We start from the raw sequence: 15508 nt of genomic DNA, 5'->3' as shown, positions 1-15508 counted from the left end.
CAAAGGATTGGATAAGCTGATGCAATTTCTTTTTTGTTTATCTTTACGACAATGATTGTGCAACTAATCAACAAACATGGAGCCTAGCAAAGGGAATGCTCATAGTTTCATACTATATAATGTCGTGTCAAGTTGCATAGTTGTTCTACTCAAGGATTTTATTGGTACTAGTCATGTTCTCAAAACTAAGTTCAAAGTTTAAGCAGTTCTAGGCAGTGTTTTGTTATTTCAAAGTGTTATATTTCATATTTTCAGTATGCAATTAATCAAATTGACAAATACTCATAGTTCATACTTTATAATGTCCTGACAAGTTGTCAGTTCATTGAAATTCATATTCACGAATAAATATTCGTATTCCCCACCCTGTATTCGTGATACGTATCGTATTCGTCTCCTAGTGTATTCGTTACAGCCCTAACATGTAGCAAGGACATTCTGCGGTCAGATTTACACATTGAGACTTATAAATATAGTTTCAGAATTGGTGTTTGAAAGCATCTTAATAGAAAAATAAAAGAAATAGTTATAAATTATTCAGAGACTTGTCTTGTTTATATGACATAGATAAAATATGTTTGACATTCAATTACTATCATAAAATATTGAGTCAAAAGGGGCAGTAAGTCTGAAACAGGTAACTATAGACCTGTTAGTTTCACTTCCATATATTATGTAAAAGCCTGAAGAGATAATTAGATCACATATGAATGAACATTCAGACAGAAATCATTTACTATCGCTCGATTGGTCATTGTCGGCTCGGGTACTACTAACATGTACCCCGGGTACTCTTAAGTATACTTACATGTCCCCCGGGTACGGTGAATATACTCAAATGTATCCGAGAATTTTTCACGCTAAATCGGTCGTTGTCGGCTATATTTTTTAAATTAATGTATGTCAATAGTCTGTTAAATGGCCTCTAAGGCCCTCTATATTATCAAAACTCATATTCAAAAAGCATGTTGATGCAGTTTTTTAAAGAGAAGTTTGCTTAAGATAAACAATATTGCTTTAAGGTAATTGGTAGCGCGTTTAACGACATCGGATTTTGGGCTGGAATACAACTCAGGTACATGTACAGTCTAATATCGACCGGGTACGTTTAAGTATATTTATTGTCAAGCGTACCCGGGGTACATGTAAGTATACTTAAGAGTACCCGGGGTACATGTAAGTAGTACCTGAGCCGACCATGACCAATCGAGCTTTACTATCCGATCAATAATTTGGATTTCCCACCAGATGTTCTTACCCTTGAGGACACTGCTTTAAAATTGCCAAACCATGTTAGACAAACTTTAGACTGAAAAGTTCCTCTCCAAGAATCATCCGAATGGAAAAATTTACCTCACAAAGTAGTGTCTCCCAAGTCATAAAATATATATATTAAATATAAGGATCTTGATACTTGTAACTAATGAACCAAACAACGAGTCTACGCCTACGGTATATTTTTCGGCGTAAGCTGTATACGCCAGCTTTTCACCTTACCTGACCTTTGTAACTGTCCAATAAAATTCAAATAAAATTTCCCGCGGCTAGTTAAGAATGAATACACTTCAGTTATCCCATAGGCTGATATGATCATACCATCAGAACATTGGAAACATGTCCGCGTCTTTGTAACACTGTTTTACTGCGTGTTCAGCATGAAACAATTTTATCTCTAATGAAAAGGCTTAATAGATAGAACAATTTTACACTCAATCTCGACATCAATACAGTTTGTGCGTCCACCTTTTATTTTCAGAGGCAACAGCGTTTTTACTTAAAGGCTATGTTCTCATTTTAGTACTGACTTTCATATTCCTATCAACATGTTAACATGTAAAAGTATAAAAAGCAGTGGAAGCGTGGCCACACTTTAATACATTGCATTTCAACCCGCGAGTTATCAGGGTTTATTTACAGGTCATCGCTGCGTCCGAAGACGCTTATGTCTGAGTTCGTGGCCAGTTTGTTATATAATATAGACCCTATCCGTGAACTAGGTGAACTGAGATTTTATTTAGACCACAAAAGATGTTAAATGAAGATATTCAGCGATATAATTATGGTATGTCAATAATAGAGTCTTTATGTGTTTTCAACAATACCATGATAAATATTATTTTTAATTAATTTAACAAGAATTATTCCACCATATTGCCTAATGTATTAAGCATGAGCGCGATGATTCTCGATACTGTTAATAATCGAATCAAAAAGCAATGCCCGACAAACCACTAAAACAGGTATGTTCGAAGAACGCGCGTATAAATATTTAAAATATGTACGGATACTTCGCGTGTGGCCGGTTGACTCATATGTTTAAATTTCACTTCCATTCTTCATTTGGTTTTCTGTTTTGTATCTGTAGGTTTATGACCAGCAATATGTAATTATGTAAAATAAGCCGCGAAAACTCCGCGTAACATCCCGTATTGCGTGTGATCCAGCTAAGAACTGCACAGAAAAAGACATTCACTATCCTTGGTCTCATTTTTTGAACTCTTTACCTTTCACAAACTCAAACCACAATCAACGCCGTATATCTTTTTAAAAGATAATTCTTGTTTAAATTAAAGTTGTTGTTTTTCCAGAATATAAGCAATACCTTACCATCAAGTATACACAATTCGCCATCGATTTCCGTGTGCTTAATGTACGAATCCTCAATAGTTGGGTCATACTCCTCCACGAACATTTTCTGAAAGAACTGAATGGTCAACGCACTCTTTCCCACACCACCATCGCCTACCACAACCAACTTATAAGTCGTTAAATTGGCGTCACTTGGAGCCCTTGACATGTTTACGCGACGAAAAAAGGTGCTTTGTATAAAAATAAAACGTTCACATTTGCTTGTTGATAGAAATCGTCGCTAAAATCGCGTAGGAAACAAAACATACATAAAAAGGAGATCTGTTTCACAGCTTAAGCCATGGAGGCCGCCATGTTTTCACTCGAAACGTCAACTTCCGGGTTTATGTCTAAAAATAGAAATCCTCTCGAGCATCGAAGCACTGTTAATTAACACCGAACTCGTGCACAATGCATTTTTTGCTTATGGAAATAACATAAAAATCACAGCCTATATGTACAAAAACTTAAAACGAATTGAAACGAAAACAGAACTGCTCAGTGTTATAGTTATACACCACTTGACCAATGACTAAAAATAAACGTGTGGGGATTGGAAAGTATAAATAAGGAAGATAATATTAGATTTCGGTTGATTCATTAAACTGAAATACTTGTGGATAAATATTGCAATGTACCACTGGGTACCCGGTCATACTGTGGAGTACTTTTTAGTATATTTCTGTACCCCAGGGTACTTTTAAGTAGAGCTGAGCCGACAATGACCATTCGTGGGAGGCTCAATGAACAATGCTGCTTTCACTTGATTTCTTCAGCTGTAATCTTTAATAAAATATCAATTATCAGAGACTTAGATAATATATACGTCTCTGCAATAATAATGTCATACTTCCCACCTTTCGATCGTCATTAGAAAAGATAATATGCAATGAGTTGTATGAAGGATAAGAAGTTAAGTGTGTTTGGATATTAAGGAGAAACATCATTTTACAAATATGTTAAGTGTTTATTGGGACTTGCTAAAGTCGTTGTATTTTTGTTTGAACTACATACTGAGAAGTTGCGTTTTCTTATTTACCTATAATACGAACGTGTTTAATGCCAGAACATATAATAGTATGGTAAACAATAGCACACATTAAAGTCATTTTCAATAATTGTCCCTTCTTTGGATAAAAGACTAGATCTACTTAATTTTGTTAACCTAATAATTTTTGCGGGAAGAATTGTCTAAAAATAATCACGATATGATTGTATCGAGATTGTCAATAAACGTAAACGTGGACAAGCCGGAGATAGGTTAACACCGGTCATAGCGTCATCAAAGGTTAAGTTTGTTCACCTTAATTTTATGGATCTATTATAGATCTTCCCAGTTGAGCTTGTTCTAAATCCGTAAGTAAAGACAGTCAAGATTCTTCTGTTTGCTAACTGTTTATCACTGATAAAGCACGTACATCTACTTCTTTAGATAGTTAAATTTATTTCAACACATAATGTCAGATTACATGGCAACACAAACAACAAACAAATGAGCCGCGCTCTGTGAAAAAGGGGTTTAATGCATATACGTAAAGTGTCATCCCACATTAACATGTGCAGTCCGCACAAGCTAATCAGGGACGAAACTTTCCACCTACCGTATTTTACCATGTATAACGCGCTACCATGTATAACGCGCATGCGATTTTTTAAAGCCAAAATGGAGAAAAAAAAGATTTCAAGACCCAAAACCCGAAAATTTGGCCGAAAATGGCCGCCATTTTTATATTGCGCAATCATTTAATCTGAGTTTTTCGGGCGCTTAATTTTTTGTTTTAAAGTAGGGAGCGTTTTTACGATCAGGAGCATGGGTTGCATAGCACTATATTTTTTGATAATTTTTAAGATTATTCTCTCGTGAACACCGATATGTCCTTATTGCTGCGCACTGCGCGTGTTTTTTCAAGACCCCTGCGCGTTAAATTCGAACCACCATTACCTATTACTCACATTTGAACAGTGTAACATTTTCATTACCTGCCGCTCACAACATCGTATGACATCTTCTTCTGCAGACCCGCAACATCGCAATGTCCAATTTAACGCAAATCGTCCGTGGATCCCATTTTATTTTTCATCGACTTAAATATTTCCCCATTAAGAGATGCTCCCCATTAAATCCAGTTTGACCCGGTATTTCGCGCCTTCACTGCGTCTAGTTGATATTATAGTGAGACAAACAATACACCCGAACGCTCAATTCCATACAGTTGGCGTTATTGGCGTAAAGCCATTTGACAAATATCATTTGTTTGTCTCTATTGAAAGAAAATAAAACGAGTCTATATCTCTATTGTTGGTTTGTAACCTACGTAGTATACTCGCACAGTAGCATATTTATGCAGAGATCGGAAAATGATTGATAAACGTATTCGTCGTTTCAATGCTTAGGGCCGAGTAATTTCGGCAAATCAGAACTCAACCTACGTAATACACTTGCTCAATTAACCGTTGAACTCCACCTCCGTTCTCTTCAAAAGGTTCGAAGGCGGAGCTTTGCACGTGCTATTATTTAATTGGACGATTGCCATTGAGGAACAAACACACAATTGGTTCGGCATGTTGATTGCTAGACAAAGGAAGCCAATTTTGTCGGCGAGAAACTTGTCGCTTTATTGCTTCAGACAGGAAGCGGCTTTCCTTTGATGACGTCAAACTGTCAATTCACATAGAGTGCAAATTTTCGGAATTGCTAACATTAAACTTTGGATTAAATTATCAAAATAAAGCAAAAGCGAAGTTGAAAAATATGATTGAAATAATTAGCCTCAGTTCTAATAAGACGTTTTGCGTTGTAAATCAACGAGTTTTCATGACAACAAAAACTTTAACAAACAATACCGCGACGCACGGGGATCGATATAGCTCGATTTTTTTTAATGAACAATCAATGAAGAAGTGTGAAAACACCAACAAAGACATTTTTTTCATCTTTTAATTTTTGTCAAAACTGTTACTACCCCGTTCATTCCTAACCTTTCCCGCTATATGTTGTTTCGACAACGGCCCCTTCGGTCTATAACATTATAGGGTGTAGTTTTCTGCAATAACAAAAATGGCGGCAATTGTGAAGATTTACGATTACGAAATGGATTTTTTGCAATTTAGCAACCAGGAAAGCGTTGTGTCAATGTATTACGCGCACTGAATTTTTATTTTGAAATTTGAAGGTAAAAAACCGCGCGCTATGCATGGTAAAATACGGTAAACTAGATTTTTGCAGAGAAGATACTTTTTTGAAACGAAAAATATCATAAAAGCGAAAAATGTTGTCCCTGATTAGATCTAGCCTGTAAGGCTAATTTGGGACAACGCTTTACGCACAGGCATTACACCCCCTTTTCACAGAGCACAGCCCAAATACATTAAAGTCTAGATAAAACAATATTGATTAATCTATAAATAAAAATATCAAGCCATATCTACTAACATGGCTCTCAAGGATGACACCAATAAAGTCACACAATACTAATTTTCAACAGTGGTAATCGACATATGAGTCATGCTAAAAAGGGGGTTAAATTTCTATCCGTAAAGTGTCGTCCCAGATATAAATGTCCGCGCATGATAATCAAGTACAACACTTTCCGCATAAACTGAATGTTCGTAAAGAATAAGCGTTCAAAGCAGTCCACACAGGCCCGTCAGTTACCGCTTGTATGATCTTTTGCCGTTGAATGAAGTCTCATCTTCGCGCAAATCCAGTTTAGGCGGAAAGTTTCTTTTGGGGCAATACTTAACGCACAGACATTTAGCCCCGTTTTGCCAGAGAGCTGTTCATTCATATTTTGGGTATCCTGCAGTTTAATTCCAAGATTCTGAGTTAGGAGAGCTTGAAATAAAACCATATTACAGAGGCATGATCGAAGTGACATTAAGCGTTTCTGAGTGCTAGCAGATATAAACTCCTTTATCTATAATGAAATTTACGTTATGAATTAACTGATCGTTTTGTTTGTACCACTTACATAGCTGTACTGTCAAATGACAGACTTTCATCAATACTTGCTCCAAGATATTTCTCAGAATCACTTGACTCAATAATATGACGTTTATAAATGCCTGACAAGCTTTTGACTTTACTTAAATTTTTACCCAAACATTAAATATTCTGTTGTACCGATACGCAGAGAAAACATATTCCATATAAGGCCATCACTAACAACATAAAATTCAGAACTAATCAAGTCTTCAATTACTTCTATATTTCTCCCTTTTACCAGTATTGCCCATAGTCGTCAGCATATAAAAGTAATTGATGTTTTACAACCGCATATCTATCATAGACATATATAAGAAATGAGTATCGCTGTGGGAAAACTGGGCTTAACCCATTTAAGCCTAGTGGACTCTCCCATCCTTCTGAATTGGATCAATTTATTTCCAAAATTAGGGATGTCTAGTATATGTTTTTCTATATTTAAAATATTTCTTACAAAAATTCCTTTAAGCAAACAGCGCAGACCCTGATGAGACGCCGCATCATCTGTGTCTACGATGTTTGCCAATGCCTTTTTTTCTAGACGCTAGGCATCTGGGCATGAATGGGTTAAGCCCTGCGCGTAAAGTTTCATCCCAGATTAGCAGAGACTAATATGTGACAACACTTGCCACCTTAACTGAAATTTCGCTAAGAATTTACTGCATTTAAACGAGAAAAAACATAAACGCGGAGAGTGTCGTCCCTGATTAAACTGTGCGGACTGCACATGATAATCTGGGACGACACTTTACGCACATCAAGCCCAGGGTTAGGCTACAAATTAAATGGCCCTCATATTGACCATTGTGAGACGCCACATGCGATTTGGAAAGTTGAAAAGAAAACGCCATAAACATCGACCAGCTCATGTCTAAAACACAATTAAGATGAAACCACTCAACCGCAAATCGTCATGAACGCCGTAATTTTATTAGTAACATTTCTTGGTCAATGGTATCAAAGAAATTTTGTAAATTAAGAAAGAGCATTCAAACTGAATTCGACCTGTCTGTTTGAAAACGAGCAACTTTAGTTTGCGACATGTTTCGGTAGAATACTTACGCCTGAACCATATTGGTATTCTAGAAAGAAATCATTTTCAGCCAGGTTACACTCAAATTGATCATACATTACCTTTGTGAATGTGGATCCACAGATATAAATTATCTAGTGTTGAATTTATTGTCACACACAAGTATGTCTTTACACGCGATACAGAAAACGTATGTATCAGCAGATCTACTGTTCTTACTTCTCATGTTAGATCTAGGCAAAAAATAAATTATTACATCTAAACTGGGTGCCTTCTTTGTACTTTTGTTCAATATTTATAAGCTACTTAAAGGGGCATTTTCACGTTTTGGTAAATTGACAAATTGGAAAAAAACGGTTTCAGATTTGCAAATTTTTGTTGTAGTTTTGCGAGGAAATACTAAACATTTGCTATGCTTGAAAATATCCACTATATGCATCTTTTGACGATTTAAAAACTTGAAAATTATTAAGCGTTACAAACCGCGAAACGTTTGAGTAATTTGGAGAGTTCTGTTGTTATCGTTATATTGTGAGACATTACGAGGATTGCTTATGTTAAGTATGACAAGAAATATCTTTAGGGAATGTCTTTTTCTGTGCAGTTCTTAGCTGCATCACACGCAGTACGAGATGTTACGCGGAGTTTTCGCGGCTTATTTTACATTATTACATATTGCTCGTCATAAACCTATAGATACAAAACAGAAATCCAAAAGAAGAATGGCATTGAAATTAAAACATATGAAGCAACCGGCCACACGCGAAGTATCCGTACATATTTTTAATATTTATACGCGCGTTCTTCGAACAAACCTGTTGTAGTGGTTTGTCGGGCATTGCTATTTGATTCGATTATTAACAGTATTGAGAATCATCGCGCTCATGCTTAATACATTAGTCAATATGGTGGAATAATTCTTGTTAAATTAATTGAAAATAATATTTATCATGGTATTGTTGAAAACACATTGTGTTGTCAACAATACAATAGTAAATATTATTCATTTAACACATTAAGAAACTATTATTGACATACCATAATTATATCGCTGAATATCTTCATTTAACATATTTCTGGTCTAAAGAAAATTCCAGTTCACATAGTTCACACGATAGCGTCTATATTATATAACGATTATTTTACTGGCCGCGAACTGATGACCTGTAAATAAACTCTGACTTTCACACACACTGGCCGCGAACTGACCCTGATACCTCGCGGGTTGAAATGCAATGCATTAAAGTGAGGCCACGCTTCCACTGCTCTTTATACTTTTAAATGTTGACAGGAATATGGAAGTCAGAACTTAATATGAGAACATAGCCTTTAAGTACAAACGCTCTTGCGCTAGCATCCTCTGAAAATAAAAGGTGCACGCACAAACTGGTTTGATGTCGAGATTGAGTGTAAAACTGTTCTATCTATTAAGCCTTTTCATTAGAGATAAATTGTTTCATGCTGAACACGCAGTAAAACAGTGTTACAAAGACGCGGACATGTTTCCAATTTTCTGGTGGTATGCTCAATTCAGCCTATGGGATAAATGAAGTGTATTCATTTGTGTCTAGCCGCGGGAAATTTTAATTGAATTTTATTGGACAGTTACAAAGGTCAGGTAAGGTGAAAAGCTGGCGTATACAGCTACGCCGAAAAAGACACCACCCGCTTTACGAGCATTGATGACCTAGTGTTTCGAGTGCTAGACTTTCACTCCAAGGGTCAGTGGATCGAGCCCAGTTGATGATTGTAACGTAGTTCTATACTTTAACTCTATAAGTATGATAAAACACAACTAAAACAGTTCACAATGCTAAGTTTATTAAATATAAAGTTCTATTAATTTACAATCACAAGTTATAATAATTAATAATTTCAAAAGACTTATAAAATAGCAAACAAAAACCTATCCTACTTCCTAACACTTGTGTCCTATCATGTCTTGGGGTAAGCATTATACAGGCCGAGATGCATGTACTTGACATCTGGCATCATACGGAAAAATGTATCCTTTGATTAATTAATTGGGTATAATTATAAGGTACACTGCCCTTCCTATCTGATCTTTTAGGTCGTTCGTGTTCAATTTTGATTCTCAGTATGTAGACACTGCTCCCAAGCTATATTCGTCCGTATATTACGTACGACTGTGTGTGTGTTTGAGATTTATTTACAGGTCGTCCAGCGTCTTCGCGACTACAGATGTATCGACCTGCCCCTGTGACCCTTCAGGGGAGAAAATTAGGTCATATTATACGTCAGAGCACGATTGCCAATGAGACCTTAATGTGTCTAAATGCTTTGTATTTTTTTATTTTATTTTTAGGATTATGTAGTGGTTTGCCTTTTATCGAAATGGTTTTTGCAGTATTCCTATTATCTCTAGATTAGCATTATCCTTATTGGCATTAATGTTTATTCCTTATAGTTTGTGTGTGGTTTTTGTGCTCTCCGCCCCAAGAGGTGTTAGTGGGGGTTCGAGCGGGATACAGAGGGCGCCCCGATTCCAGAGGCGCCCCTGGTTCTTTTTAGTGCCCGGTGTACAGCACCGATACACTGCACCCCCGTTTAACGTCCCTCGCGGAGGACTGGTTAGTACATAAACATAGATTAGTACAGATATTACTCTACTGCCCTGTGTCTTGATGTGTAAATGCACATGGGCTCTCTCTGTTGTGCTATTGGATATTGTCAGGTGTTTTAATGGTGTTGCAAGGGTAAGACTAGTTTTTAAAGGTAATTTAGTTTAATATAGTAGTAAAGGGGCTGCGTTTGTGTGGTTGGACCGAGATGCCTGGTTGTCGGGGGAACAGGGAGGACAATTTCTGGTTCTACACTTTCTTTCTTGGGGAGACAATTTTCACGCGCCTTTATTTTGGTTTGTTTTTGAGAGAGAGAGAGAGAGAGAGAGAGAGAGAGAGAGAGAGAGAGAGAGAGAGAGAGAGAGAGAGAGAGAGAGAGAGAGAGAGAGAGAGAGAGAGAGAGCGCACGTTCTTATTCCTGTTCATATTGCTTATGGTTACAGATGGTTATTATATGTATTAGTGCATTTTGGTCAGGAGGGAATAGATCTGGGATGTCAATGCTGACCATCCCTCTAATTCGATCTGACCCTCATAGTGACAAGGGTACTACGTGCAGGTTAGCAATACAAAGGTTACAATTCAACGTCAAACGTAACAAGGCACAGTCATGCAAGGAAAAAACTTACACTACACTACAAGAAAACATCACCTACGCTTCAGTCGGGGAACAAACAACAACACATACCGTCACCATTCTCTTATTTATTTTTTATTTTTATTTTTGTCATGTTGGGTATGTCATGTCAACGGAGCCAGAGTGCACGGACGAGAGATATCTCTCCAGGCGCGCCCTCTAGCCCAGCCGACACGCTCTACTCAACATGTTTAAGTCTTGTACATATGGTAAAAACATGTTTACTAATCACATTTAATTACAACAATATTTACACCTAAGGGGTTGCACTGTGGGTAAATTTGCCCACGTGCGCACTTACTGCGTCTTCCGATCCTGCGTGGAAGTATGTTGTCTGTGTGCTTTTCCCCTACCTTCGTCGTCGTTGCTGATTACAGCTTAAGAGAAGGAAAACGAGGGTCTCGCGGAACCCTGGGTTTTGTTACCTCGAGCGCTATTCGGTTGTAAAAGAAGGATTAGAGCTTATCCATAGTGGTCGAAAAAGGCCGAGTGGCATGTATTAAGGGGAACGTGCCCTCCCGTCGTAAAAAGGCTGAGTGACCTGCGTGTTAGGGAAAACGTACCCTTCCGTCGTTTTAGCATTGTGTGTTGTTGATGTTGTACTGAGATTCTTAATTCTCATTTGAATTTATTTCAGCTGATATGTATATAACTGGTTTCGATTTTGTGAGGGCTATACTGTAGCCAGATGATCACAATGTGATATCGTAATTCTCACAAAAATCTATTCCAGTCATTTGGTAGTGGTATTCAGTATATGCCTCATACATTGCTATTTATCATGTTTAATTGTAAATTGAATCTACCCCAGCTTATATGTAGATCTCTGGTTTCAATTATGTGAGGGCTATACTGTAACCTGATGATCACAGTGTGATATCGTAATTCTCACAAAAATCTATTCCAGACATTTGATATTGTTGATCTGGGTTATAATGAGACAATATACAGGTTATATTAGTCTATGACTGTTTTGTCTCTAATTTCCTACGTATATATTTATCCTGATTACGTATCTACCGGGGTTGTAGTTAGTTGAGGTGTGTCCAGATAGTTTGAGTTTTATTTAGTAAGTCATTGGAGAACAAGTGGCACGGGCACGCGGTTTTTGATATTCCGTTAAGCTTAAGGCGCAGACGAGGAAACCGCGAACGTTCGTTATAGACAGCTCCCTCATCTTTGCCTTGTTTATAGTATTGTTTATTTACTTTTTTATGTATTGACGTCACCAAGGTGTTATTGGACACTGCACTGTAATGTACTACCAATCCGAAGTCAATTTGGACCCCAAATACAAATATAGGTTCTCGGCGTGCACATTACATGCAGTGTTTCTATATCTTTTTATTTATTGATGCAATGTTCCTCTTGTCATAAGTACATAAGATAGCCATTATTAATTGGAATCTTTAAAATTACATATATCATGAATTGTTTACGGTACAGTTTTAGAACCAAATTAATTAATATTAGTATACTATTTTTTTTCCTCAGAATTAAGCCCGTGGCCCGCATAACTATTTTATACAGGTAACTTACACTTATAGGGCCGGGATAATATGGTGAGGTATAGTTCGAGCCGAGCCCAGACTAGTGGCCATATCCATATGGAAGTGACCAATACCGAAGTGACCATCGTCCGAGACCCGCCCGTCATTAGTACATAAAGTTGCCATTATTGATCTGAGTTTTTATTTATTGATTGATTTTAATTTTCCTATAGGGCCGGGATAATATGGTTAGGTTCAGTCCGGGCCGGGCCCATACGAGTGGCCATATGGTGCACACCGAATTGACTACGTACGACTACAACTCGCGACGGGTTTTATCGTGCAGTTCCATTATGCCTTCCAATCGTAACACTTCGTCAATTTTCGGATTCTCCGTAAAGAGTAGAGTTACTTAACGCAATAACAAGAAATATCTTCTTCTTTTTTTCGGCGTAAGCTGTATTAAGCCAGCTTTTCACCTTACCTGACCTTTGTAAGTATTCAATAAAATTCAAATAAAATTTCCCGCGGTACGAATGAATACACTTCATTTATTCCATTGGCTGATTTGAGTATACCACCAGAACATTGGAAACATATCCGCGTCTTTGCAACACTGTTTTACTGCATGAAACAATTTTATTTCTAATGAAAAGGCTTAATAGATAGAACAGTTTTACACTCAATTCTCGACATCAATACAGTTTGTGCGTGCACCTTTTATTTTCAGAAAATTATCAGCGAAACGCGTTTATACTTAAAGGCTATGTTCTCATATTTAGTACTTACTTCCATATTCTTGTCAACATGTTAACATGTAAAAGTATAAAGAGCAGTGGAAGCGAGGCCTCACTTTAATACATTGCATTTCAACCCCCGAGGTATCGGGTCAATTCGCGGCCAGTGTATGAATGTCAGAGTTTATATACAGGTCATCACCGGAGTTCGCGGCCAGTAAAATAATAGTTATATAATAAATACGCTCTCCGTGAACTAGGTGACCTGGAATTTTCTTTAGACCAGAAATATGTAGATTCTTAATGTGTTTTCAACAATACAATGATAAATATTATTTTTGATTAATTTAACAATAATTATTCCACTATATTGACCAATGTATTAAGCATGAGCGCGATGATTATCGATACTGTTAATAATCGAATAAAATAGCAATGCCCGACAAACCACTAAAACGGGGTTGTTCGAAGAACGCGCCTATAAATACGGATACTTCTCGTGTGGCCGGTTGACTCGTATGTTTTAATTTCACTTCCATTCTTCTTTTGGTTTTCTGTTTTGTATCTATAGGTTTATGACCAGCAATATGTAATAATGTAAAATAAGCCGCGAAAACTCCGCGTAACATCCCGTACTGCGTGTGATGCAGCTAAGAACTGCACAGAAAAAAGACATTCGCTATCCTTGATCTCATTCATTGAACTATCAACGCCGTATATCTTTTTTTAAAGATATTTCTTGTTTAAAGATATAAGGCGTTGATTGTGGTAGGAGTTTGTGAAAGGTAAAGAGTTCAATAAATGAGATCAAAGATAGCGAATGTCTTTTTCTGTGCAGTTCTTAGATGCATCACACGCAGTACGGGATGTTACGCGGAGTTTTCGCGCCTTATTTTACATTATTAGATATTGCTGGTCATTACCCTACAGATACAAAACAGAAAACCAAAAGAAGAATGGAATTGAGATTAAAACATATGAATCAACCGGCCACACGCGGAGTATCCGTACATATTTTACATATTTATATGCGCGTTCTTCGAACAAACCTGTTGTAGTGGTTTGTCGGGCATTGCTATTTGATTCGATTATAAACAGTATCGAGAATCATCGCGCTCATGCTTAATACATTAGTAAATATGGTGGAATAATTCTTGTTAAAATAATCAAAACTAATATTTATCATGGTATTGTTGAAAACACATTAAGAATCTATTATTGACAAACCATAATTATATCGCTGAATATGTTCAATTAACATATTTCTGGTCTTAAGAAAATTCTAGTTCATCTAGTTCACGCGATAGCGTCTATATTATATAACGATTGTTTTACTGGCCGCGAACTGACCCTGATACCTTGCGGGTTGGAATGCGATGCATTAAAGTGAGGCCCGAGGCCACGCTTCCACTTCTGGAACGACGGCTTGTTTAAAACTTTATACTTTTACATGTTAAATGCTCAATTTCAATTTTGAAAACAATTTAAAATGGTTTGGCCAAAACGAATATCAGGATATGGAAAAACGATACTTTTATGAACTGACATATATTAATACACAGACAGGAATATTGAAAGTTATTACTAAATATGAGGACATAGCCGTTAAGTACAAACGCTCTAGCGCTGGCAATCCTCCGAAAATAAAAGGTGCACGCACAGACTGTATTGATGTCGAGTGTTTAGTGTAAAACTGTTCTATCTATCAAGCCTTTTATTAGAGATAAAAATTTTCATGCTGAACACGCAGTAAAACAGTGTTACAAAGACGCGTTTATGTTTCCAATGTTCTGGTGCAATGCTCAAATCAGCCAACGGACTAAATGAAGTGTATCCATTTGTGTCTAGCCGCGGGAAATTTTAATTGAATTTTATTGGACACTTACAAAGGTCAGGTAAGGTGAAAAGCTGGCTTATACAGCTACGACGAAAAGGCCGGTTGGGTCCAGAGTGCATGGCCTTCATATCTGAATGCCAATCTAAACAATAACCCATCATTGGTGTTTTGTCTTACGACCGAATATACTTCCATGCACACCAATGCCAGATTTTATCTTTGTATGTTCAATATTGGTTATGGAGAAAATTTGCCAACTGAGTTTCTTGTTGTTTATAATTTCAATGTTTTTAGTATTTAGTCTATTAATATATAATATAATATTTAACTAGTATTTATTATTATATTTATGATATTTATTTTGATAACTTGATAATCCATCTTGCTATGCGATATGATTATTATTTTATCTTTCTTTCTTTTATTGTATTCTAGGTTTTAAATTGAGCAATCTAGTTACAATGTTTACATTTATGAATTTGAAGCATTAAATGACAAACTTCAGCACATGACAAAATCTGTGAAAAGTTCCCTTTAAATACATGCATTCGATGCAAGCACCCGAACATATGATACATG

General features: G+C 36.7%; 2 protein-coding genes across 3 annotated transcripts in view; one reads left to right on the top strand and one right to left on the bottom strand.

Moving 5' to 3' along the window:
* LOC127855471 (ras-related protein M-Ras-like) overlaps window positions 1-3137 on the bottom strand; it is a 31483-nt gene extending 28346 nt beyond the window's left edge. For both annotated transcript variants that reach the window (XR_008037559.1, XM_052391059.1), the window contains exon 1: window positions 2608-3137. Coding sequence is in view for 1 of the 2 variants with exons in the window: in XM_052391059.1 (XP_052247019.1) it covers window positions 2608-2797 (190 nt within the window). In the remaining variant the exon portion in view is untranslated. The remainder of the gene's footprint in view (window positions 1-2607) is intronic.
* Window positions 3138-14893: 11756 nt separating this feature from the next.
* LOC127854424 (adenylate cyclase type 6-like) overlaps window positions 14894-15508 on the top strand; it is a 71827-nt gene continuing 71212 nt past the window's right edge. The window contains exon 1 of the mRNA XM_052389451.1: window positions 14894-14987. The gene's annotated coding sequence lies outside the window, so the exon portion shown is untranslated. The remainder of the gene's footprint in view (window positions 14988-15508) is intronic.

The sequence above is a fragment of the Dreissena polymorpha genome, chromosome 13, assembly GCF_020536995.1.
Source record: "Dreissena polymorpha isolate Duluth1 chromosome 13, UMN_Dpol_1.0, whole genome shotgun sequence".
Classification (NCBI taxonomy): Eukaryota; Metazoa; Mollusca; class Bivalvia; order Myida; family Dreissenidae; genus Dreissena; species Dreissena polymorpha.
The sequence above is the reverse complement of the archived record's forward strand: the minus strand, read 5'-3'. Positions and strand labels throughout refer to the sequence as shown.